Source organism: Budorcas taxicolor, chromosome 18 (genome assembly GCF_023091745.1).
Source record: "Budorcas taxicolor isolate Tak-1 chromosome 18, Takin1.1, whole genome shotgun sequence".
Taxonomy (NCBI): Eukaryota; Metazoa; Chordata; class Mammalia; order Artiodactyla; family Bovidae; genus Budorcas; species Budorcas taxicolor.
This window is the reverse complement of record NC_068927.1, coordinates 35,813,903-35,841,893: the sequence shown is the minus strand read 5'-3', so window position 1 is coordinate 35,841,893 and position 27,991 is coordinate 35,813,903. Positions and strand designations below refer to the sequence as shown.

At 42.5% G+C, this 27,991-nt stretch overlaps 1 protein-coding gene across 1 annotated transcript in view; it reads right to left on the bottom strand.

The window, feature by feature from the left end:
* LOC128063915 (CKLF-like MARVEL transmembrane domain-containing protein 1) overlaps nucleotides 1-27,409 on the bottom strand; it is a 31,891-nt gene extending 4,482 nt beyond the window's left edge. The window contains exons 1-2 of the mRNA XM_052656750.1: nucleotides 27,332-27,409; nucleotides 12,172-12,267 (exon numbers count right to left, since the gene is read on the bottom strand). Coding sequence (XP_052512710.1) covers nucleotides 12,172-12,267; nucleotides 27,332-27,409 — 174 coding nt within the window. The remainder of the gene's footprint in view (nucleotides 1-12,171; nucleotides 12,268-27,331) is intronic.
* Nucleotides 27,410-27,991: the final 582 nt, after the last annotated feature.

Here is a 27,991-nt window from a genome sequence, read left to right as displayed (position 1 = left end):
TCTCTCTCTTTGACTAAATTACCTTATTGACTCAAATAGTTGCCTCTGATGAAATGATAGGTTTGTGACTTGATTATTATTTTTCCATAAAGTGCCCAAACTGTTCCCAGAGATAACAAAATTCTGTCAAATTAAAACTGGGAAAAAAGATGCTTTGATGATGAACGGTTATTATTTTTTTTTAATCAGTGAATATTAGGAAGGAATCAAACATTTTACAATTTGTTTCACGAAATGTGGTATTTGTTAACAATAATGTATATGCAATAAACAGTAGATGGTATTTGACTAACAACAGCTTTCACTGGTTTGTGCCTTGGAGTTCATGGCAGAACCTAATCAGACCACAATTGTTTTCCATTAATTTGAAGGGGACATTCTAAAACGGATACCTTTTACTTATAAATATAAAGATATTGCTGAGAGTTTTGGAATCATCCCTTTGATAGAGTTTTAAGTAAATATGTTTCATTATGTTTTTTCTAAATTGCTTTCTATTGGAAAAAAAATCAACTTGACCAGAATTCAGTTTCTCTGACTGTGTCAGGAAATATATATATTTTTTACAGTGTAGAAGTGTTAGTTCAATTCAGTTCAGTTTATTCACTCAGTCATGTCTGACTCTTTGCAACCCCATGAATCACAGCACCCCCCTGTCCATTACCAACTCCCGGAGTTCACCCAAACCCATGTTCATTGAGTCAGTGATGCCATCCAACCATCTCATCCTCTGTTGTCCCCTTCTCCTCCTGCCCTCAATCTTTCCCAGCATGAGGGTCTTTTCAAATGAGTCAGCTCTTCACATCAGGTAGCCAAAGTATTGGAGTTTCAGCTTCGACATCAGTCCTGCCAATGAACACACAGGACTGATCTCCTTTAGGATGGACTGGTTGGATCTCCTTGCTGTCCAAGGGACTCTCAAGAGTCTTCTCCAACACCACAGTTCAAAAGCATCAATTCTTTGGCACTCAACTTTCTTTATAGTCCAACTCTCACATCCATACATGACTATTGGAAAAACCATAGCCTTGACTAGACGGACCTTTGTTGGCAAAGTAATGTCTCTGCTTTTTAAAATGCTGTCTAGGTTGGTCATAACTTTCCCTCTAAGGAGTAAGCGTCTTTTAATTTCATGGCTGCAATCACCATTTGCAGTGATTTTGGAGCCCAGAAAAATAGTCAGCCACTGTTTCCCTATCTAATTGCCATGAAGTGATGGGACCGGATGCCATGATCTTAGTTTTCCGAATGTTGAGCTTTAAGCCAACTTTTTCCCTGTCCTCTTTCACTCTCATCAAGAGGCTCTTTAGTTCTTCTTCACTTTCTGCCATAAGGGTGGTGTCATCTGCATATCTGAGCTTATTGATATTTCTCCTGCCAATCTTGAGTCCAGCTTGTGCTTCTTCCAGCCCAGCGTTTCTCATGATGTACTCTGCATATAAGCTAAATAAGCAGGGTGACAATATACAGCCTTGACGTACTCCTTTTCCTATTTGGAACCAGTCTGTTGTTCCATGTCCAGTTCTGACCTGCATACAGGTTTCTCAAGAGGCAGGTCAGGTGGTCTGATATTCCCATTTTTTCAGAATTTTCCACAGTTTGTTGTGATCCACACAGTCAAAAGCTTTGGCATAGTCAATAAAGCAGAAATAGAAGTGTTAAAATATGGACTATTTAGAAGACAGTGATTATAATTCATACTTTTCTTGGGTATACTGATAGATGACACTGGACGAGGGTGGGTAAAGTTGATAATGAAATCTAACAGAGAAGACAGTGATTCCAACACAGGTAGGGTGAGGAGAGCTGGGCCTGGCCCACCCCCTGGGGGCTCTGCATCACACTCTGGGGTCCCATAGCTATCCAAAGAAAAGAGAAAGTTCTCCTCTAAGGAGTGAAGTAGCAAAAGGGGGCCTGGCTTTACCAGGGTTGAGTGAAGGCCTGCAACCCTACACAGGCTGGCCTGAGCTGCCCACGACTGTGGGAACAGCTTCTCTCATGAGACTTTCCTTTTCGTGCTGAGGAGACCCTGCTCCTGCCTTTCCCTGAGACTCTTACTGGACACCCGCCTTGGACCATCCAGCAAAGCACAGGGCCCTGAGGCTCTCTCCAGCATTATGGCTGTGGACTATTTTCCTAAGAGGGCTCTAGTCCTCCTTGACCACAGCTGCTGACCTCGGTGCTGTGGAGCCCTCATTTGCCGACCCCCCCAAAATTTGTACCCTGCCCCCACCCCAGAATAATCAGTTCATGGTTTGCTCCACATCTTAAGGAACCATGAGAGAACTGAATTCTTTCTATCTTCAGAGAAGATAAAATTTAGAAAATGTGAGGAGGGCGAAGACATAGGAAAAAGGGTTGGGAGAAAACATGACAAGGCAATAAGGGTATAAAGCCTGGAAAGAGTCTGGGCTTTAGAGTCAGACAGACCTGGGCTCAAATCTGAGTTTCCACGTGCCTACATATGACCATGGGTAATGGTCATATTAATGGTCTCTTTAATCTAATTTTCTCATCCGTTAAGCGGGTAGTGGAGGTGGGGGGTGGGGGGCGGGGCAGTGATCGCAACCTCACTGGGTTGTTGTGAGGATGAAATAAGGCAATCTGTATGAAGAGGTACCTGGTACGTGGAATGTACTCAAAAACCGTTACTTTACCTTCCCTTCTTGAAAATTCCATGGACAGAGATTTTTGTTTCCCCTCAGAAACCTCTCCATGGTTATAGCTCTCCATAACTGAGAGGCTTTTCCATGCGTCCAATTAAAGCTGCTCACAGTTTGCTTGTTCTGCTTCCTGCTGCTCAGCACTCTGTTGGACAGAGAGAGCTCAGCGGCCTTTTTAGAAAATCCCTCAGATACTCGAAGAAAGTACTTTGAGTTTCAATTTAATAGCAACCATCAGCTACAAATCAGCACTTGCTGTCGGCCTCTACAAGGATTAAATCATGCAGCTGCTGATTTTCAACACCTCCTGAAAGGAGTTCAGGGTGGAGAGCAGAAACGAGGCACTCTGTACTCAGGGAAAAACTGGCAGGACAGCTCTTCAGATAGATATTTTCAGGAGCTGATTATATGAGTCCAATTCTTGTTCCTCTTCATATCTGGAAAAGCACTAAAATCCTTCACAGTGATGACTTCCTCATGACTAGCAAAAGCGTCATGAGACTAATCGAAACTGTCTGGAAAAATACGTGCTTGATGGCATGTACTTCCCCTTCACCAGAGTCACATGACCTTCCCTCCTGCCTCTTTGGAGCAGTTTTTCAGAGCTACCTGAGATGCTGTCTCCCAAGCTGCAGCCCTTATTTGGCCCCAAATAAAATTTAACTCACAACTCACATGTTGTGCAATTTTTTTAAGTCAACACAACCAATCCTACTTTGTGGTTAGAAAAAGGCACCTTAAGAAAGTGGAATGTGGAAGAGGTGTGAGTTCATTCTGAGTTAGGATGGTTCAAGGTGCAGAGGATAAAAGGGTAAAAGCCACCCAACTGCCTCCTGGGGTCCACGGACACTTTGTAGCGAATGTTTAGTTTTGTGGCAAGCCTTTTGTGATTTTTGCTTTAATCACCTTTAAAGTTACAGGAACCCTGTTAGACAGTTTCTATCATCATCTTTTCCTTCCTTTAATTTCCTAGATGGGGAAACTTGAGGCTAAAGTTTTCACAGCTAGGAATGTGGCAGCGCCAGGAACTGGGTCCGTGTCTGTGTCTGGACCAAAACCATGCTACGTCTCTAATCTGTGAGGATGCACAGCCTCAGGCTCCGAAATAAATGCTATTTTTCTGAGACCTCAGGAATTAGCTTCAGAAATTTCTCAGCTGGTAAAAATGATGAGATTTGGGGGAAAAAACTATTGAAGAAGGCTCTGCAATGTCTCTTCCTGAATTCCCCACCATATGGCACTCCTTTGGAAGACGGACCCTTAGCACACATGAAAAAGTTGACTCTTGCAATCTTTCAGAGCACACATGACAGTTTCCTAAACTTTGCCATGTTGTAGAAACATGCTTTTCAGAGAGATGTTTGTAATTTGTTAGAGAGGGCACTGTTTGAAAAGCAGGACAAGCATGTGCTATTTCATAAAGCAATATATTACTGAATATGGGCTTCCCAGGTGGCACAGTGGTAAAGAATGAGATTGCCAATGCAAGAGACACGCGGGTTCAATCCCTGGGTTGGGAAGATCCCCTGGAGGAAGAAATGGCAACTCACTCCAGTATTCTTGCCGGAGGAGCCTGGTGGGCTATAGTCCTGGGGGTTGCAAAGAGTCCGACATGACTGAGCATGAACGGAGAGGAGAAAGGGATATTGCTGAATATACTAAGTAAAAACTTTACTTTCTTTAGGACCAGCTGAAAAGTACCAGATGTTCAGGGCCATAATCAGATGGAAGTAGGTGTGTGTACTGGTTGTTCTATACACAGAGGGGTTCCAGGAATCTTTCTGGACTTAGGCTAGCTTCTTCTCTGGGATTAGGGCAACACTGTCACAGCTCAGTTATGTGCTTGTCCAAAGAGATCCTTCTATTGTGCTCAGTCGAGGAGAGCCTTTACCCTGGGGCCGAGGGCAAAGTTTATATGCAAATTATGAAAAGGAACACTTACAAGTAAGGGCCAGTGTAAATAAGTCATCAAGTGGTGAAGGGTTAGCATATATATTAGAATGAAAAAGACAACGATGCAGGTTTCCAGAATGGTGATTGCTATGTAGGACTCTGGGGCTTCGGCAATGATGAAAAAAATGAATGCCCCTATGAGAAGGCCCTGTGGTAAACAAACAAACAGGATTTGTTTTAATGCAAATAGGCTATTAAAAAAAACAAAAAAACAGAACAAAACCATAAATGGCCAGAATGCAAATCTGATTATATTGCAATGGCCTGTATTGTTTGGCACATACATGTTAGTTTTAAAATTCCTTTTGTTTTTAAAGAAATGAAATAATACACACAAATAAAAAATGCACACAGTACAGAAGCTTCTTTCTCCTCCCTTGTCCTAACCCTAGTTTATCTCCTTCAAAGTAATCACTGTTAACTGTGTATATTTCATGCCAGAAAGAACTGTGTATATACAGGCCAAGTTTTGATAGGAAGAGTGAGATTAAAGTCCCACTTTTCTTTCTTTCCGAACACCTGCTGATTATCCCAACATCATTTGTTGGGAAACACCACTGATCTGAAATCCAACTTTATCATATACTAAATTATCATATGTATTTGATTTTGAAACTCTTTTCCTCTATTGAGTTGCTGACTTCTTTTCTAGTACTTTTGAAATTACAAGCAATTAAGACACTCTAATAAGACACATGTCTTATTTCATGTTGTATTTTTGTCTGACTTGGACCCCCTTTCAGTACTCATTCTCAGGTTGTTTATGTTTCTTATTTTTGTCTTGATCAAGTTCCCCAAACTAAGCCTGTTGGTATTTTAACTGGAATTTCCTTTAACGTATAATATGGAAAGATTACAAAATTTAGTCTGACCCTTCAAAAACAAAGTATGTCTCTCCAGTTGTTTTAGTGGTTTTTAAAATATCTCTCAATAGAGTTTTAAAGTTTTCTTTGTATAGGTCTTTCAAATTTATTTCATTTAATCTTAGCTATTTTACCATCTTGATTGTTGTTGTAAAGAGAAATATTTTCTTCTAAGTGCTTGTTTGCTCATTTCTACTGAGTTAGTAGAAATTATTGTGTTCTAGCATGTTTCCCAGTCGATTTTATTTTTACATCTTTGATCAGATCAGCTGTAAGAAATAATATATTTTGCCTTTTCAAATAGTCTTACTTATTCCTTTTTCCTGTCTGATTGTGATGACTAGTGTTTCCAGCAAAACACTGAATAACAGCATTGATAGCGGGCATCTTCTTTGTTTTTAATGGGAATATTTCCCTCATTTTAATGGGAATACTTCTGAGGTTTAATTATTTATGATACTGATTTTGGGGTTTATTTTATAATGTCAGTGAAATATCTATATATTCCTAGTTAACTGGTCTTTCTCTCTTCTTCCCTTGCTCACATTTTTTTTGCAATCAGAGATGAATGTTGAATTTTGTCAAATGTGTTCTATATCCTCTTTGATAGAGTGTCTTAATTTTTTCTCCTTTTACTTATGGTAGATTTGTCTAACAGAGTCCTAATATCGAATCATCCTTATGTTTCTTCTTCATGATGTGTTTTTTAGAAGTACCAATGAATGTTTTCTGTTAACATGCTAATATTGTTGGTTTGATACTAGTGAGATTTCTATTCTTTTTCTGAACTTGGTCAGGTTTGAGATCAGTGTTCAGTTCAGTTCGGTTCAGTTGCTCAGTCATGTCCGACTCTTTGCAACTCCATGAATCGCAGCACGCCACGCCCCCCTGTCCATCACCATCTCCTGGAGTTCATTCAGACTCACATTCATCGAGCCATCTCATCCTCGGTCGTCCCCTTCTCCTCCTGCCCCCAATCCCTCCCAGCATCAGAGTCTTTTCCAATGAGTCAGCTCTTCGCAGGAGGTGGCCAAAGTACTGGAGCTTCAGCTTTAGCATCATTCCTTCCAAAGAAATCCCAGGGTTGATCTCCTTCAGAATGGACTGGTTGGATCTCCTTGCAGTCGAAGGGATTCTCAAGAGTCTTCTCCAACACCACAGTTCAAAAGCATCAATTCTTCGGCGCTCAGCCTTCTTCATAGTCCAACTCTCACATCCATACATGACCACAGGAAAAACCATAGCCTTGACTGGATGGACCTTAGTCGGCAAAGTAATGTCTCTGCTTTTGAATATGCTATCTAGGTTGGTCATAACTTTTCTTCCAAGGAGTAAGCGTCTTTTAATTTCATGTCTGCAGTCACCATCTGCAGTGATTTAGGTCTGAGATCAATGTTACACTGACTTTATTGAATAGTATCAGAATTGCATCCTATGAAGGTTTGAAAGGGTTAACCTGCGAAAAAGTCTAGGCCTGATTGTTGTTCAGTTGCTAAGTCCTGTCTTATTCTTTGGAACCCCATGAATTGCAGCACACCAGGCTTCTCTGTCCTTCACTATCTCCTGGAGTTTGCTCAAACTCATGTCCATTGAGTTGGTGATGCCATCTAACCAGCTCATCCTCTGTCACCCCCTTCTCTTGCCCTCAGTCTTCTGGGCCTGATACATTTTTGAAAGATACTCTCATTTTCCTCTCTGTGCTTATATTGGTCTGTTTTGATTTGTCTCTATTCTGGGATCAGTTTTGGTAACTTATATTTTCCTAGAAAATCAACTCTTTGACCCAATTATTCATATTTGTTTTGCAAAGTAACTTGTGAATCCTTTCAGTTTACAGTATCCTGTAAATCCTTCCCCATTCACAGTATTTTCCCTTTCTGGTTTCTAACTTTAAATATATGTCCTCCCCCACCCCACGCTCTTTTATCCTGTTAAACGGACCAGTGGCTTATCAGTTTTATTGGTCAATTCTATTACTTTTGTTTGCTAACTTACACTTTCCTGCTATTATCTTCATTGCTTCCCTAATTCCCTTTGTGAGGGAAAACCTGAGAAATATAAGTGAGGGATTAGGGGTGGGTGGGTAGCGTGCCAAATTTAGTAGCAAGGGTTGAGTGCGTGGGAGGAGTCAGGGGAGAGGGGGAAGAAAGGTGAAGACTGGCAAAGGGAATTAGGGACGCTTCCCCCGAGGTGGCGCACCCCTGGGAATCACTCACTCCCAGGGGCCGAAGTCGGCCTGCCTCCACCCTTGCATCCGCCCAGCGGGTCACCAGCTCTCTCTGCTCACCAGCCTAATGATTTTCAAGGCTCCTGTGGGCGAGAAGAAGAAACGCTTGATGCTGTCCCTGAATTTGGGCGGGACTTTGGCCCGGCCCTCAGCACGCTTTTGGATGGCCTCCTTCTCTTCTTGGCTGAGGGTCGCAGGCTGCTTGAGTAAGGATGCTGAGGGCGCCGCGCTGACGCCGTGCTCGGAGAGTGTGGATCGACCCGAGCGCTCGGGATGCGGCCCCTCTGAGATGTGTACAGAGCGCGAGAGAGTCCCCCGGGATTTCGAGCCCTTCGAAGGTGGGTTGAGCTTTTGAGCATCCATGGTGGACCCCCGGGCCTGGTGGTGTCTGACGGGCCCTGCAGCTCTGAACCTTGCACGGCGCGGCCAGCCCTCCCCTGGGAACTAGCGTCTCGCCCCAACGGCTGCGGCCCGCCTCTCCCTCGCGGGCGCACGCAGCTGTCGCTCCTCGCGGATAAAGCCAGCCCCCCAGGCACCCTCTTAGCCACCGGGATGTGACGCCGGGGAACTCGAGATCCCCGCAATGCCGCCACCTCCGTCTTGCCAGCCAGCCGAGGGGAGTGGGCTCTGGGGACCATTTCGGGCTGTCCCGGCCCTTTCTCTTTCTTCCTCCTGCCCCCCAACCCCTTGGGCCCAGGAGTAGGAAAAGGGATCCGGATTCCCAGCGCTTCCTCGGAAGTTACAGTGCCAGTGAGCGCTGGCGCAGTTCCTAAATCTCTTCTTCCAGCTCCCATATTGAGATGAAAATGAGAACTGCAGAAAGTATGTGTTAGAAAAAGAGATATGTTTAATACTTAGCATCGACGAAAAAGCCTATAAATTTACAAAACTCATAGTTTGTCATGAGCATCAGTTTTCTGATAAGGACCGCCTGGATTAAGCAGCAGCTTCCGGTAAATAAGTGCCCCATCAGCAATAGAGAACACCGAGGCCGCGAGTCCAAACACCTGAAACAAAGACACAGGGTCACTGCTTGTGGCCACGGTCACACAGGTTTCTAAGTGGTCTGCCTGCCAGCTTCCTCTCCTGTTGGGGTTCCCTATGCTGTCATCTAATCCTAGAATGGGAAGAGATTTCAGAGATTATTTTATTTGCATTCTCAAGTTTAACCAGTACCTTCCTAGAGAAAGGGAAAGATCATTTAAGTGAGCAGAAACCAATACTGAAGTGGTGTGGGCTCTGACGCAAATACTTGTCTGGATCTCTTGCTCCCCGATGTTACTGTTTAAAGCCCTACTGATAAGATTTAGTTACTAATCAACATTTCTATACCCAGTGTTCAACTGTTGCATTTTTCTATTGCAAACTGTACCAGAGGAAAATGTCAGGGTTAACATCAGCTCAAGATTTAAGCTGTGAGAAGCACTTAGGAGAACTAGAGTGATAGGTGATCCAACGTGACCTCTCCAAGGCTGGGCCACATCCGCATAAGCGGTGAGATTCTAAATAAGCCTCAGGAAAACCTGAGTAAAAGGGATTAACTGGAGCATGGTCTTTAGGCTCTCTGATGGCTATTTGAGAACTGGCACCCGGGCTGGAGAAAGGGATGTCAGTGCTATCACTAGCTCCATCCAACTGCCCAGGAGGTCTGGCTTCAGACTCTGTCCCTTTTCCATCCTGAATCTCAAACACAGCTTCCTAGGTTCTGACCACGCTAAGTATTTGGTTGCCCAAAAAAGTCATTCGGGTTCTTCCATAAGATGTCACAGGAAAACCTGAACCAACCATTTGGCCAACCCAACACTTACTATAGATGCTTTCATGACTTTGCTGCTAGCATGCTGCTGGTTCCTCCACCAGTAAGCATCTGCCTTTCTTCCCCTTTATTCCTGGCAAACTATGATTCCAGAGAGAGGTCCTGTTGTTGTTGTTTAGTTGCTATGTCACAGCTGACTCTTGCGACCCCATGGACTGTAACCCACTGGGCTCTTCTGTCTATGGAATTTTCCAGGGAGGAATAATGGAATGAGTTGCCATTTCCTTCTCCAGGGGATCTTCCTGACCCAAGGATGAAACTCGAGTCTCCTGCACTGGCAGGTGTATTCTTTATCACTAAGCCGCCTGGGAAGCCTGCCAGAGAGAGGAAGTTGCTTCCTTTTTCTTGTGCTTCATAGTACTCCACTAACAACTTAAATACAGCTGTTTGCACTTTTGTCTCCTGTATTAGGCTTTAAGCAACTTGAGGATAGGGGTCACATTCAAGTCTGGGGACATCCAAAAGAAATACAAATTACCAATGTAAACCACATAATTGATCTGAAAATTTCTAATTTCCACACTAAAAAGTAAAAAAAAAACACAAGTGAAATTAATTTTAATAATATACTTTATTTAGCCTGATATAGGAGAAGGAAATGGCAACCCACTCCAGTATTCTTGCCTGGAGAATCCCAGGGACAGAGGAGCCTGGTGGGCTGTTGTCTATGGGGTTGCACAGAGTCGGACACAACTGATGTGACTTAGCAGCAGCAGCAGCCTGATATATCCAAAATAATATAATTTCAACATATCAATAATATAATAAAATTATAAGTGAAATATTCTACATTTTTTGAGGGGAGTAGTAAGTCTTTGAAATCCAGTGTATATTTTACATGTACAGCTCATCTCAGTTCAGGTCAGCCACATTTCCAGTGCTCAGCCACTTGTGGCTTATGGCTCTATACTTTGTCAGCACCTACCAAAGTGCACTTAAAGAATGAATCAATGAATCAATGAGGAAATGAAAGTAAATTCTGTGCCTCCTCCTTCTTTCTCTCTAGTTGAGGGATAAAATAATCTTTAAAGATAGCTAGGAGAAATTGCTGCTATGGCACTATCTCATTTCTAGGGTAATTCTCATCCCTCATCAAATTGCTTTGGGCCTAGTGAAGTGGAAAAGCCTTTGTGGTTGTTCAGTCATTAAGTCGTGTCTGACTCTTTGGAACGCCATGGACTGCAACACTCCAGGCTCCCTGTCCTTCACCATCTCCTGGAGTTTGTTCAAACTCATGTCCATTGAGTCGGTGATGCCATCCAACCATCTTATCCTTTGTTATCACCTTCTCCTCCTGCCTTCAATCTTTCCCAGTATTAGGGTCTTTTCTAGTGAGACGGCTTGTCACATCAGGTGGCCAAAGTATTGGAGATTCAGCTTCAGTATCAGTCCTTCCGGAGAAGGCAATGGCACCCCACTCCAGTACTCTTGCCTGGAAAATCCCATGGGCAGAAGAGCCTGGTGGGCTGCAGTCCGTGGGATCGTAAAGATTCGGACACAACTGAGTGACTTCACTTTCACTTTTCACTTTCATGCATTGGAGAAGGAAATGGCAACCCACTCCAGTGTTCTTGCCTGGAGAATCCCAGGGACGGCGTAGCCTGGTGGGCTGCCGTGTATGGGGTCGCACAGAGTCGGACACAACTGAAGTGACTTAGCAGCAGTAGCAGTATCAGTCCTTCCAATGAGTATTCAGGGTTGATTTCCTTTAGGATTGAGTGGTTTGATCTCCTTGTAGTCCAAGGGATTTTCAAGAGTCTTCTTCTCCAGTACCACAGTTTGAAAGCATCAGTTCTTTGGCACTCAGCCTACTTAATGGTCCAATTCTCACATCTATGCATGACTACTGGAAAAACCATAGCTTTGACTGCATGGACTGGATTCTGACATGTGTGGCCACTTCTCCCAAGTGCCCCACACTAAGAAAAGATAAGGAAGTTGGAGGGAGATTTATTTAAGAAGAACTTTCTAATTCACTTCTCTAAATTGGAACCTAGAAAAGTCATGATTTTGAACCCCCTCTAAGAAATCTCAGAAGAATATCAGATGAAACTGTAACTAAATTACTTGACTCTTGGTTTGTTTTGGCTTGCCTTCCAAATTAAACTGATTAGCTTTTCTTCAAGCAGTGTTCAAAATAATCCTTTTGTTACAAGCCTTCCTACCACCCATTCCCTTACATGACACATGTTTATTCCATCTGTAGCAGGATCTGGACAAGAAATAACTGGGCTCAGAACTGTGTGTCTTTCCTTAACAAGCGGAATGTATCATTTTCTTGAAAAGGGATAGCTGTGAAATTCATCCACCATTCGTTATTTTTGCTTGATATCAGGTTTCTGAGAGCTTAGTATTGTAACTCATTCCTAAACTGTAGGTCCTCCGTTTAGTCGAACCCTATATATCTGTGAGAAATACAGAGGAACCTCTTTATTTAGTTAACTTCAAATTTAGTGTGAAATCATATTCCTTCACATTAATCAGGGCATGTGTTCATACACAAAAACATTAAGCCACTAGGTACTGTGTACTGGGATAGGAGCCTCAAGGATGAAAACGATCTAGTTTTCTGTTCCTCTATCTATTTTTCAAGTAAATTTGAATTCTGATCAAACCTGAAGGGAGAAACTGGAAAGAACCTCCACTTACCCCTCCAAGGACTGTATATATTGTGGTTTCTGGAATCAGTGCCAACACAGATACAACTATCATAAATACTGCTGCTACCACTGAGTTGATAATATCCTGAAAACACAGAATAGAAAGATCAGTGTTACATGAAGATCACCAACAGAGTCAATCTGCTCCCTAAAGATTTTGAAAGTTCCATTTTTTTAAACAAATTTGTTTAGTTTAAATAACTTAGTTTTAGGAAGTCAAACTGCTATTGTAAAATAACATGTATATTGTATTTGGTCAACAATGATGTCTAATGGGTCTCTTAATGTATGACACACCAATCATTAATTCCTTATTAGGGCTTATTTGTTTTTTGTTGAGGGGTAGTTGGAGAGAGAACTCATCTGGTTAGGACTGGGTATGTCTTATGTGGAAGGTTTAAAGTAGAAGTCAGAATGCTCAGTTTTGATAAGTGTGGAGTGGTCTACACCATAAAACAACTTTATAATGTTACTCCAAATGCAATTAATAAAACTTTGAGCAGGATAAACTTAATTTTGGGAAAGAAAAACTCTCACACATCTGTATGTAACAGCTGGCCAATTATGCAATCATTTCTGATGATGTAGCTCATTCATGTAATAATTTCTTGAAGCATTTCTGAACTGTGGCTTTAAGAGGTGCAACTTATATTTGGAATGGATGTATACTGTGGAAAAGGTAAGTTGTCTTTATTCTGGAATAGTTTATGTATGTTAGCAGATAACTGTAGCAGGAAGGAATTATTAACACAGAAATCTTCCAAACCCTGGTAACTTAGAAAAGTAGTTATTACAAAGAAAACAGGAAGAGATTCAATGGGGACAGAGCAAGAGTAGATGATACACTTGGGCAGAAAAAAAGTCCTCGTCTGCAGGACATATTGAGACTAGCTGTCCTAGGTTAATGCTCCTCTCTGCTGGGTATTTTGCTGTTTCAAGGCACAGACCACACTTCTGCTTCAGACAGATAGCCAGCCTCCTGGTAGTAATTTGAGTAAGTGTATATAAATGGCTTCAGATAAAGATGATGTTCTAGGAAGGGCAGAGAATAATGGCTGGGGGTGGGGGAGGGGGGGAGGGAAGGATGCGTCTGCCCCAGAATGTCAGTGATCCTTAATAGTGGTTTCAAGCCTTGTTTTTCTATTAAAAACCGAACATCAGTATGCCATGGAGTAGACTATAAATTTAATTACAAAAATGGAGGTTTCTTAGAAATTTTGAGCCTGTTCTTACATATCACCACAAAAACCTGGGTTGCCTCACTGTGTGTGTTTTCTGTCGCTGGAGCACTTGAGGGGACCAGTCAGAGGACACCTGCTCTATGAACTGTGTTAGGTACTACACCTCTGGGACAATGACATGCACCACAGATCTGCTGTGCAGGTGACCAAGCCCTTTCCTAATCAGTGAAGACAGTGGCCATTGATAGAAGTATTGACAGGTTACCTTCCCCCTTCCTCCAACCCTGTAGATTAACTGGAATCTTCCGAAGTATTGACAGGTTACCTTCCCCCTTCCTCCAACCCCGTAGCTTAACTGGAATCTTCTGCCATCTTGGTGTCCTTCACTTATGTACAGGCATTGTCCCCAGTTGTGCTCCGGCCTCGCTCCTGCCGGCCACTCTGCAGGGACCTCGCTCTGTTCGTTACCCTCCTTGGTCCCTGGGAGGTTTCTTCAGCTCCGTGCTGACCCTCTGCCCACAGCCGTCTCCTCCCCTGCTCAGTCTGACTGTTCCCACCACTTTACTGTCACTTTTCCACACCGGGGGCCTCTGTTAATACAGTGAAAAAATATATATATAAATTTTTTCTGGGCTTTCTTGCCTTACTTTTAACATTAGTCACCTCTCCTTTCTTTCTGAAATGCTCTCCTCTCTTAACTTCTGGGACACGGGTCTCCCTTGGGTCCTCTCCTGTCCTTCTCTGCCTACTCACTCCTCCCTTTCACGCCAGATGTTGATATTTCCCAGTCTTGCCTTCATCTTGCTCTACTCTCCCTCGGAGCCATTTTCCCATCACGAGGTGATAACGCCCCCAGAGTTGCCGCTCTAACTTCTCTCCTAAGCCTCAGACCTGAACATTTCCATCTGAATGTCCCATAAGGCACTAAAACCTTCTATTTCTCAAGCTGAACTCATTATCCACCTCTCCCCTCGAATAAACCTATTCTTCCTCCTAAACTTCCTGTCTTGTTACCCTCTTAAGACGGTTCTTTAAATGGCAGCTCTCCTTGATTTTTTTCTGTTGCCCAATCCTATCAGTTTTCATCAACACTCTTTCTCTCCAGGTACAGTTTTAACCTTGATTTAGGCCTTTCTCATTTTCATGTCTGAATTATGATAACAGACTTCTAAGGGGTCTACGAGACCCACCTCTGGTTTTGTCCCTCTTCAAGCCATCATTGACATTGCTACCAGTGATCTCCTCAAATATAAGCTAATTGTGTCATTCTACTTAAAAATCTCCCAAAGCTTCCAGTGGCTTTTGGGTTAAAACCCAGGGCACTTGAATTCTTGCATGCTCTGACCTCCCCCTGCTGCTGCTGCTGCTGCTGCTGCTGCTGCTGCTGCTAAGTCGCTTCTGTTGTGTCTGACTCTGTGTGACCCCCTAGACGGCAGCCCATTCTCAAATCTCTACTCTTGCCCGCTTTCTGCTTCGCGGCCACTCAGAACTCCTGCAGGTCCTTGAGGGCCCAGCTTTTTCTCCACCTAGAACCTCACACACATGTTGCTCCCTGTACTGGGAGAATGCTCAGCCCTGTTATCAGTCAGCTGACTACTTGTCATCCTCCAGCCCTCAACTCAGGCCTAGTTTTCCTCAGGCAAGCCTCTTATGATTTGGTTTCCTTCTCCTCCTGGGAACCTCCATACCATCCAGGGAGCACCTATTAATATTATACTGAATTGCTCATCAATCTTGCTTCCTGGCTAGATGGAAAGCCTGTCAGGTGTAAGACTTGTGTTTTGTTTTCTCAAAGAGCCTAGTATAGAACCTGGGATTAGCAGATACTTAACATTTGCTGAATAAATGCTTTCATGGGCTCAAGAGCAGAGAGGAGTCTGGGTTTCATGATGGAGTGATAACTGAGTTGGCCAGATAGCATCGTTTCTCAGAGTACAGTATCAGCCCAGGCTGAGGCTCAGAGATTTGGAGACTACTTTTCAGTATGCTGCACATAGGCCACGCTCCCTCTCCATGTATTCTGTGAAATTTATTTTCCGAGTTTATTACTGGGACATGTAAGAAGTTCCAGAGAATTATTACAGTTTGGGGAAAAAAATAAATGCTAAAATGTGCTAGTTTTATTAACCTTGGAAAAGCAGAGTGTGAAGAGCACTATATAACTTTTAGGGTATAAGATGAACAGGATGTGAACCATGTTCTTCATCTCTTTGGGATAATTTAGCTGAGTCCTTTCTGCCTCTAAATGATGTTACAGGGCCACCTAAGAAAGGCTTTGTCATCTCCTGTCCAGATCTTACTGCAGTCAGGTCCAGCTCCACAGTGGAGCACAGGGAGGAGTTTGGAGAGATGCCACAGAGATCCTATCCTTCCCCCAGCTCTCCACTTTGGGGATGTTCTCAGCTTGTGATTAGCCTGAAATGCTCATCACTGGCCTTCAAAAGTGGTTCCAGAAGGCGCCACCTTAAGGCATGTTTATGGTCTGAGAACAGCTCTAGAGTCCTCTCTCCTTAATACGGGTTGAAATGAAGTGTTAGTTGCTCAGTGTCCAGCTCCCTGCGACCCCATGGACTGTAGCCTGCCAGGCTCCTCTGTCCATGGGATTTTCCAGGCAAGAATACTGGAGTGGGTTGCCATTTCCTACTCCAGGGGATCTTCCTCTGACCCAGGGATTGAAGCCGAGGCTCTTGGGTCACCTGCATTGCAGGAGGATTCTACCTGCTGAGCCACCAGGCAAGTCCCCTAATATAGGGTTATCAGCTTGGATACGAGTGCTCTGGAACCCAAAAGGATGAGACCAGTGCAGCTCCCTGTCCGGCCAAAGGGTGGAAAGCCAGCAGGGGTCTCAGAAAGGAGACCTAAGGACACAGGATTCTGGGGCTAAGACTTGAAAGAGGAGCAGTGAAGTTGCTCCGGTTTTCCTAGAACCAGCTTATGGTCCAGGCTGACAGGCCAAGAATCTTAGCTAATATCTTCAATTTGCCTATTTCAAGAGTTTCTGGACCATTTGGGCACTCCACTGGGCAGCTATTCCTAAAGCTGTGAGTATGACAGGTAAAGTCCCTATGCTACTGAAAACGGTTCTACAAGATGAGTTAAAAATTATTTAGCATCAATGATGACAGACATTTTAAAGTAAGATAACATTGTGCTTTATTCAGCCTCTAAATTATTTTGATTTTCCATTTAGTGATCAGGGATATGTAAGATGTAGATACTTGTGTATCTGGCTCTATCTCTGTTCCCTAATTTTGAGGTCATATCAACATGAACGTCAACGGGAGGTAAAGATTAAGAATGTTCTATGATTTTATTTGACCATGATCTTAAATTTATTTTGATGATCTACCCCTAAGTGAATTTCCCTAACAGAAGCATCAGCCGTTATCTACCGATAGATGGAGCTCCGAGGAGAATCCATGCTCAACGGTTGCTCTGGTTCCCTGAGGATCTCCCCAGAGCACATTAGCAGTGGATAGCGTTCCTCCTTCCTAAGCCTGTTAGAGATTCCTTAAAGGTTTACAAAAACTAAACAACAGAGTTTATTAAAATGTTTCTCTATGGCAGGAAAAAGTAGTTAACAATGAAACTGAACACTTACAAGTAAAGGCCAAAATAAACAGCTAATTAATCGATCAAGTCTGAGTATATATAAAAGTATGAAAAAGAAAGTAGAAGTGACTTCAAATCCAGTGACGACAATGTACGGCTCTGGCGCTTGTGCTAGGATGAAAAAGGTCATAGATGTTGCAGCTAGTGCCTAGAGGGGGAAAAAAAAACAAACACGACCTCTTCAGTGATGATTGAACAAGGTTAAGCTGTAAAAATGATCGATTCTAAAATGACAAAATAAACGGGTTTCTTCTTTATACACACACACACATCTGAAAAAGGCGGTCTAAAATGCACGGATGTCGACTTCTCTTCTCATTTTAGAGAACTAGGTGTCCCTTCCTGTTTTGTTTAATTAAGTTCTCCACTTGTATACCTAATGCCATCCCTTCCCACATCCATGCCCTTGATCTTTTCCCACTAAATAGCTCCGTTTCCCTCTCACACCTTCACTCTCTCCTCCTGCCCTAGCTCCTTTCCTCATCATCTTTTCAACATATCTAAGTTATCTTCTCTCTTTTTAAACAATATTTATTTATTTATTTGGCTGTGCTGAGTCTTACTTGCTGCATGTGGGATCTAGTTCCCTGACCAGGGATTGAACCCAGGTCACCTGCATTAGGAGCATGGAGCCTTGGCCACTGGACTACCAGGGAAGTCTCTAAGTTATCTTCTCTTAAAACATACACAACCCTTCCTTTCATCTGCTTCCCACAGAAATTCCCATTTTCTACTTCTCCCTATAATGCTTCTCAAAAAAAGCCTGTGTACTGGCTGTTATAATTCCTTATCCTCCTCATCACTCCTTAACTTGTAACAAAAATCTGGAATCTACCATCAATTTTAAACTTAGAATGTTGCCATGAAAAGCATTGGGGGTGCTTCTCTGGTGGCTAAGTGGTGAGAAATCCATCTACCCATGCAGAAGACACAGGTTTGATCCCTGGTCTGGGAGGATCCCACATGCTACGGAGCAGCTAAGCCTAGAGCCCACGTGCTATAACTTCGGAAGCCCACGAGCTCTAGAGCCCGCGCCCTGCAACAGGAGAAGCGCCACAATGAGAAGCTTGTGCACTGCAACTAGAGAGGAGCCCCTGCTTGCCGAAACTAGAGAAAACTCATGTGGCAACAAAGACCCAGCACAGTCAAAAATAAATAAAAATTATTTTTTAAAAGAAAAATACTGGGAAGGAAAGTTTAAAACAAAGTGTCAGAGAAAAAAAATTCTCCGAAGAACCCTGTGGAGAAGAAAAGAAAAAAAAAAACAAACCAATTTTGATACATCACTTTTTAACATATTTTCTCTTATCTAAACATAATGCAATCAGAATGAACAAAAACGTAAGTGAAAAAAAACCAAGATAATTAATCTAATCTAATTTCCTCATTTCCAAATGAAGATATAGAAAAGAGAAATGATAAGTGACTTAAAGGAAAAAATAAGCTGGTAGGTCCCTGAGAGTTTGTTGATGTTGTGATGTTCTTGTGGGAGATACAGCTTTATCCAAAGTCTTTGTGTACTTGGAAAATGGTTTTGGCAGGAGTCTTTGCTGGCTAGACTTACGATCAGTCTGTCAGCATCCACATTCTCTTTTTAACCTCGGATCTATCTAGGCTACTTATTCATAATTCTATCATTTACTTTATTAGTGTAAAAGTAGCTTACTTTGAAACTTCTAAATCAGTCAGTTTCTTTTACAGTAAATATAACTTGTTACTAAATAACGTGTTTTTTATAATTAATATAATTACTATCAGCAACATATCTCAAATCACTTCATTTACTCTACTGAACCAGATAAGGTCTTGAGTTCATGGGTTATGAAATCAAGGGTCACTTTTTCGGTCCCCAGCATCGGTAACCTCGGAATTGGGCACATTTCCCGTGATTTCAGTCACCCGGGGTTCTCCCTCAATCCATACTTACAGCTCTTATAATTTTCCTGTCTCCTGGCCTTCGTTTTCAGTTAATTTTTCAACATTTCACTAATATCTCAAACATTTCATCCATGTAGACTGCTTTTGCCAAGATCATCAATGATTTCAAAATTACTAAATTTAACAAACATTTTTCAATCCTTATGCTACTGGACCCCCATGACTTACTTGCTATTGGCTTTTTCCTACTTTTCTACTCCTTGACTCCCCTGTCACCTCTTTCAGATCTTGTTCCTCTGAAACTCTTCTGCCTTGGCGGGCTTTCCTTTTGCACATCACTTTAAAACACTGACATTTGTTTAGATTCTATCCACAACCTGCTCAATAAATCTGAGTCTCTATCCCAGGTGTATCTTCAGCATCTCACACATAAACAGCCATTTAGAACATCAGAATAACTGACAGGAATCTTCAATTCACCGTAGGCAAAACTGATGTCACCTTGTCCCTTGCTCCTGTATTCACTATCTTAATTGGTGATAACGACCATCTAACTTTTCACCTGCCCTGGAAACCTAAGATCACTGCTCCAACTTACTGCCCACAACAGACCAATCATCAGGTCCTGCTGACTTGCCTAAACATTTTGGGAATCCACTTAGTCACTCCAGTTATTGCTCTTCAGTATCTTTTCCTTGAACTGACATGACAAAGGTCCCACAGTGAAATTTCTAAAATGAAGATCTGTGCAACACTCCACCTGTTTAAAATCCTTCCGTGGCTCCCCATGGTTTTCAGAACAGAGCCTCCCTTCACCATGGTGTTCGAATCTTCCATGACTCAGCTCCTGTCTACTTTAGCAAAGAGCTGTTGACAGTTTATCTACAGGGTAATTCCAGTGTTCAATTTTCAGTCCTCATCTTATTTGAACTGTCATCAGTATTTGTCACAGTTGTTCATTCTCTTGAGAACTTCCTTCATTTGGCTTCTAGGACACCGTACTCTTGGTTCCTCTCACTTCCCTAATTGCTCTCTCTCTCATTCTTCTTTGGTTTCCTCTGGTGGCTCAGACAGAAAAGAATCTGCCTGCAATGTAGGAGAACTGGGTTCAATCCCTGGGTTGGGAAAATCCCCTGGAGAAGGGAATGGCTTCCCACTCCAGTATTCTGGTCTGGAGAGTTCTGTGGACAGAGGAGCCTGGCAGGCTACAGTCCATGGGGTCACAAAGAATCGGACATGATTCAGCGACTTTCACTTTCATTCTCCTTTGCCGGCTCCTCCTCCTCTCCCCAGCCTCTTAATGTTGAAGTGTTCCAGGGCTCAATCCATGGTCCTCTTCTCCACTCTGTGTACAGTCACCTCTTGATGATCTCATCAGTCTTGTGACTTTAAATACCTCTTTCTGCAGTGGCTTCCTGGTGGCTCAGTGATAAAGAATATGCCTGCAATGCAGGAGTTACAGGAGACTTGGGTTCGATCCCTGAGTCAGGAAGATCCCATGGAGGAAAACACGGCTACCCACTCTAATATTTGTGCCTGGAAAATCCCATGGACAGAGGAGCCTGGCGGGCTACAGTCCATAGGGTTGCACAGAGTCAGACATGACTGAAGGGACTTAACACACATTTCTACAGTGCCAATCTCTCCTACAATCCAGTCTTGTATATTCCAAATGCCTATTCAGTATTGCCACTTGAATGTCTAATAGACATCTCTAACAATGAAATCCAAAATTGAACTTCTGTTTCTCTGGCTACATCTGCTTTACCCACAGGCTTTCAGTGGATGGCAGTTGCATTCTTCCAGCTGCTTAGGCCAAAAACTTTGGCAGGATCTCGGACTCCTCTCTCTTTTTCATACCATACCTGGTTTATCAGCAAATCTTGTTGGGGCTCCTTTCAACATAGATCCCAAATGTGACCATTCCTTATAACCTACTCTGCTAGAGGCCTGGTCTGAGCCACAGTCATCTCTTGCCCAGATTACTGCAATAGCTCTAACTGATCATCTTTTTTTTTTTACCCTTGCCTCTGCAGAATCCTCCTGTCCCCCAAACCCCCAGCCCCCAGTCTACTGTCACCGTAGCAGCTGGTGCACTTTTTAAAATGTTAGTCACATCATATAAACCTTTATTCAAAACCTTCATCTCCCACTGTCCCCATGTCACTCCAGCCCCGCTATACCGGCTTTCTCACTTCTGCTTGAATGCTTCAGGTACATTCCTGCCGTAGGGCCATTGTACTGGGTGTTTCTTTGCCTGAAACACGTCTTCCTTCATCTTGGGTTGGCCAAAAAGTTTGTTTGGGGTTTTCTATAACATCTTATGGAAAAAACTGAGCAATCTTTCTGGCTAACCCAATGTATTCATAGTTAACTCTCTCATCTCACTTAATGCTTCGCTCAGAAGTCATCTCAACAGGGCCTAATATGACCATTCTAGTCTTGCAACCTGCAACCATCCTCTCCAACGCTTTCTTCTCTGATACTCTTACATGGCTTTAGTTTTCTCTTGTTCCATAGCACCTGCCCCCTTCTAGAATTCTACACCATTTATTTTTTCTGTTTGTTGTTGTTGTTTTCCTCCCTCCCACCCCAATACATAAACTCTGTGAGTACACGGATCTTTGCTTTGTTCCCTGATACTTCCCAAGAGCCAGAAACAGTGCCTGGCACATGGCAGCTTTCAATAAATATTTGTTGAATGGAAAAAAATAAGGCAGCACTCAACTTGTTATGGTTTCTTATAAATCATGCTTTTTTTTTTTTTTGCCTCCATCCTTTACTCAGGTGACTGTCCCTTAAACCCTACCCGTGTCCCCCTAGGAAGCTTCCTGATACCTCCTTGTATAAATGCCTCATTCTGTGCCCTAACTTCATCTTATCAAACACCAAAACTATCTGCTTGTGTGTCTGACTCTGTCTAAACTGAAGAACCCCATGAGTCAGGGACTTTTGTCTTGGATGTCTGTTGTTTCAAGTCCTAACTCAGGGCTGGGAAGACAGTAAATATTTAAAATGTTTGTGGAGGAAATTCGTATGTCAAAAATCAAAACTTTCTCACAAAATCCTGTTTCTCCTCCAGTGTTCCAGAGCTTTCAGAACCCCAGACCTTCCAGTCACTTCTTTCCTGATTATTTACTCCCAACCCAAGGGAATTTCTCTGTTCTTTGAAGTCAAAGTGTGTTAGTCACCCAGTCACGTCCAACTCTTTTTGACCCCGTGGATTGTAGCCAGGTTCCTCTGTCTGTGGAATTCCCCAGGCAAGAATACTGGAGTGGGTTGCCATTTCCTGTACCAGGGGATCTTCCTGACTCAGGGATTGAACCCAGGTCTCCTGCACTACAGGCGGATTCAGGCAGATTCTTTATGAGGGATTCTGAGCCACCAGGGAAGCCCTTTGAACTCGAGTAGTTTTCTAAACTTCCCTCAGGCCTTCTGACTTGCAGTATGTTATATTTTTCAGAATCAAAGACTTTGGTGCAGAAGGGCCTTGTGTGCAGTTTGTCCTGCCCACTCACCTGGAGTTTGAGCTGCCATTACAATGTGCTCACCAGGTACTTGCCTGCACCTGGTACCTCTTCTGTCTGAGAATGTACTGCCTTCCCAAGTGGCCACGTATTTTGCCACTTTCCCAATAGAAAACTCTTTCTCTTATTAAGCGGAGCTGTTTCCTTGTAAGTTTTAACTTTCTATCCCCTCTTCTTATAGGTCACCTCTTTAAAATTTAAGAATTATTTTTTTCCTTCCCCTTTTCTTAAAATTCTTCAACATAGTCTCCTATGATAGTTTCCACTTCTCTAACTAGCCAGGTCACCATCCTCCAAATGACAGTTCATTCTCTCCCAAACCTCTATCCAGAACTGGCTGCAATCTCTTGGCAGGTCTGACACCCCCAGAAATGCACAGTTACACTGTCCTTGCTCTGGGCTCTATCGGCCTTGTGCTCACTCAGATGAAAACTTGTGAGTGTTTTTTGTAAAAAACACACACACATGAAGATTAAACAATACGTTTCTAAATAACCAACAGGTTACTGAAGAAATCAAAAAGGAAATAAAAAAATTTCTAGAAACAAATGATAATGAAAATACAACAACTCAAAGCCTATGGGATGCAGTAAAAGCAGTTCTAAGAGGTAAGTTTATAGCAATACAATCCTACCTCAAGAAACAAGGAAAACATTGAATAGGCAACCTAACTTTACACCTAAATCAACTGGAAAAAGAACAAAAAACCCCCAAAATTATTAGAAGGAAAGAAATCATAAAGATCAGAGCAGAAATATATGAAAAAAAGGAAAGAAACAATAGTAAAGATTAATAAAGCTAAAAGCTGGTTCTTTAAGAAGATAAACAAAATTGACAAACCTTTGACCAGACCCATCAAGAAAAAAAGAGAGAAGAATCAAATCAACAAAATTAGAAATGAAAAAGGGGAGGTTACAATAGGCAATGCAGAAATACAAAGGATTATAAGAGACTATTATGAACAATTATATGGCGATTAAAATGGATAACCTGGAAGAAATGGACAGATTCTTAGAAAAGTTCAATCTTCCAAGACTGAACCAGGAAGAAATAGAACTTATGAACAACCCAATTATAAGCAATGAAATTGAAGCTGTGATCAAAAATCTCCCAAAAAACAAAAGCCCAGTCCAGATGGCTCCACAGGAGAATTCTATCAAACATTTAGAGAAGAGCTAATGCCTATCCTTCTAAAACGCCTCCAAAAAATTGCAGAGGAAGGAATACTTCCAAACTCATTCTATGAGGCCACTATCACCCTGATACCAAAACCAGACAGACAACACAAAAAAAGAAAACTACAGGCCAATATCACTGATGAACATAGATGCAAAAATTCTCAACAAAATTTTAGCAAACAGAATTCAGCAGCACATCAGAAAGCTCATACACCATGATCAAGTTGAGTTTATTCCAGGAATGTAAGGATTCTTCAATATACGCAAATCAATTAATGTGATACACCATATTAACAAATTGAAAGATAAAAACCATATGATAATCTCAATAGATGCAGAAAAAGCCTTTGACAAAATTCAGCACCCATTTATGATGAAAACTCTTCAAAAAATGGGCACAGAAGGAACCTACCTCAACATAGTAAAGGCCATATATGATAAGCCTACAGCAAACACTATACTCAATGATGAAAAACTGAAAGCATTCCCCCTAAGATCAGGAACAAGACAAGGGTGTCCACTTTCACCACTATTATTCAACATAGTTCTGGAAGTCCTAGCTACAGCAACCAGAGAAGAAAAAGAAAAGGAATCCAGATCAGAAAAGAAGAAGTAAAGCTCTCACTATTTGTAGATGAATGATACTGTACATAGAAAACCCTAAAGATAGTATCAGAAAATTACTAGAGCTAATCAGTGAATTTAGCAAAGTTGCAGGATACAAAATCAATACACAGAAATCACTTGCATTTCTTATACTAACAATGAAAAATCTGAAAAAGAAATTAAGGAATCAATTCCACTCACCATTGCAACAAAAAGAATAAAATATCTAGGAATAAACTTACGTAAGGAGATAAAAGAACTCTACACAGCAAATTATAAGATACTAATGAAAGAAATCAAAGATGACACAAACAGATGGAGAGATATTCCATGTTCCTGGGTAGGAGGAATCAATATTGTGAAAATGCCTATACTACCAAACACAATCTACAGATTCAATGAGATCCCTATCAAATTACCAATGGCATTTTTCACAGATCTAGAACAAAAAATTTCACAATTCATATGGAAACACAAAAGACCCCAAATAGCCAAAGCAGTCTTGAAAAAGAAGAATGGAGCTGGAGGAATCAACCTTCCTAACTTCAGATTATACTACAAAGCTACAGTCATCAAGACAGTATGGTACTGGCACAGAAACAGAAATATAGACCAATGGAACAAGATAGAAAGCCCAGAAATAAACCCATGCACCTATGAGTACCTTATTTTTGACAAAAGAGGCAAGAATATACAATGGGGAAAAGACAGCCTCTTCAATAAATGTTGCTGGGAAAACTGGACAGCTACATGTAAAAGAATGAAATTACAACACTTCCTAACACCATACACAAAGATAAACTCAAAATGGATTAAAGACCTAAATGTAAGACCAGAAACTATAAAACTCTTAGAGGAAAACATAAGCAGAACACTCGATGACATAAATTAAAGCAAGATCCTCTATGACCCACCTCCTAGATTAATGGAAATAAAAACAAAAGCAAACAAGTGGGACCTGAATAAACTTAAAAAGCTTTTATACAGCAAAGAAAACTATGAGAAAGGTGAAAAGACAATCCTCAGAATGGGAGAATAGCAAATGAAACAAATGACAAAGGATTAATTTCCAAAATATACAAGCAATACCAGAAACTCATACAACTCAATACCAGAAAACAACCCGATCAAAAAGTGGGGAAAAGACCTAAACAGACATTTCTCCAAAGAAGACATACAGATGGCTAACAAACACATGAAAAGATGCTCAACATTGCACATTATTAGAGAAATGCAAATCAAAACTACAATGAGATATCACCTCACACCAGTAAGAATGGCCCTCATCAAAATGTCTACAAACAATAAATGCTGGAGAGGGTGTGGAGAAAAGGGAATGCTCTTGCACTGTTGGTGGGAATTTAAATCGATACAGCCACTATGGAAGATGGTATGGAGATTCCTTAAAAAACTAGGAATAAAACCACCATATAACCCAGCAATCCCACCCCTAGCCATATACCCTGAGGAAACCAAAATTCAAAAAGACACATGTATCCCATTGTTTATTGCAGCACTATTTACAATAGCTAGAACGTGGAAGCAACCTAGATGTCCATTGATAGGTGAATGGATAAAGAAGTTGTGGTACATATGCACAATGGAATATTACTCAACCATAAAAAGGAACACATTTGAGTCAGTTCTGATGAGGTGGATGAAGCTAGAGCCTATTATACAGAGTGAAATAAGTCAGAAAGAGAAAGATAAATATTGTATTCTAACACATATATACGGAATCTAGAAAAATGGTTCTGAAGAATTTACAGGACAGCAATGGAGAAACAGACATAGAGAATAGACTTATGGACATGGGGAGAAGGGAGGAGAGGGTGAGATGCATGGAGAGAGTAACATGGAAACTTACAGTAGCATATGTAAAATAGATAGCCAAGGGGAATTTGCTGTATGGCTTAGGAAACTCAAACAGGGGCTCTGTATCTATTTTAGAGGGGTGGGATAGGGAGGGAGATGAGAGGGAGGTTCAAAAGGGAGGAAGGATATATGTATACCTATGACTGATTCATGTTGAGGTTTGACAGAAAACAACAAAATTATGTAAAGCAATTATCCTTCAATTAAAAAAATTGATTAAAAAAACACAATATCACTACACACCTATGAGTGTACTAAAAACATTTAGTTGTACCCTTTAAGTCAGGGACTTCCCTGGTGGCTCAGATGGTAAAGCATCTGCCTACAATGCAGGAGACCCGGGTTCAATCCCTGGGTCAGGAAGATCCTCTGGAGAAGGAAATGGTAACCCACGACAGTACTCTTGCCTGGAAAATCCCATGGACAGAGAAGCCTGGTAGGCTACAGTCCATGGGGTCACACTTTAAATCAGTAAGCTTTATCATATATGAAATATCTCAATAAAGCTTGGGAAAAACAAAAACAAAAAACTTGTGAGTTATAGTAAGTAAACACAGCATTCTCCGAAACCCCTCAGTGGATTTTTTTGGTTTTGGTTTTAACCTCGTTGGCGTCTGAATGGTACAACTGTAGCAGCCTCACATGGTAACCTGGGTAATTTGGTTTGGGGGTCCAAGTGTAGGCCATTCATGCAGGTGTGCAGAGCTTGCTTTATGAGTGGGTCTGTGAAGTGTTAGTTACTTAGTTGTGTTCGACTCTTTGATACCCCATGGATTGTAGCCTGCCACACTCCTCTGTCCATGGGATTCTCCAGGCAAGTATACTGGAGTGGGTAGTCATGCCCTTCTCCAGGGGATCTTCCCGACCCAGGGATCGAACCCGGGTCTTCTGCACTGCAGGCAGATCCTTTACCGTCTGAGCTAACAGGAAAGATCCTCTGGAGAAGGGCATGGCAACCCACTTCCAGTACGCTTGCCTGGAGAATCCCATGGGCCGAGGAGCCTGGAGGGCCACAGTCCATGGGGTCTCAAAGAGCGGGACACGACTGAGTGACTAACCCTTGCTACTACTGCTGGGTACAGAAAGCTCCTGATGAAGAGGACAGTTGTCCTATTTCTCTCCTTCTAACCCCAGGGTGTAAGGCGAAATGCCTTCCCTTTAAGAAGGCCTTGATAGAAACAAAGCTGAAAGAGAGGAGAGAAGGGAGCATAAGCTTCTTACTTGGCGGCTTTATCTCCCAGCAGGGAAGTGCGCTGGGACTCCGCCCCCCAGTCCCCCGGCCCCGCCCTCACCAATCGCAGCAGCTTCACGTGGCCTTTTACGCTGCAGCAGAAGGGGCGAGACTTTGGTTTCGGTTTCAGGGTCTGCATCGCCCCTGCAGACCCAGCAGCAGCACTTTCCCGCGGGTCCCCCTGTTCAGCGCACCTCTCTGCCAGGCCCTGAGCCAAGTCTGCAACGGCCACCCCGGCCACGTGCAGCGCTTCTAGGCTTCCCGCCCTGGCGCGTGCACACGCAAGTCACTGCAGCCGCACTTGGGTGCACGCCAGGTCCCCCCCTCCCTGCCACAGGCTCCCTCTCTGCGGAAAGCCAGAAAGCCGGGTTCGGTTCGCACTATGCGTTTCCGGTAACCTACAGGGGAGCTCCGAAGGCCAACTTCTCCCCACCTCCTAGTTGTCTGTCCAGACGACCACATATTGATTGTACATTTGATAAAAGATAAACTGAGGCATACTAAAATTTTTAAGATTTTATTTGAACAACAACAACAAAAAAGATTCAAATAGGGCGGCGATCCAGTCTAACAGAAAGGAGCTCTGAAGAGGTGTACAAAATGAAAGACTTAAAGGCAGAAGGGAGTGGGAACAAGGAAATTGGTTATTGCAAGATTACTTTCCTAGGGGATGGCAGGGGGTCTATCAGGTTACCTAACTCAGAGGTTCCCAGCCTCTGGG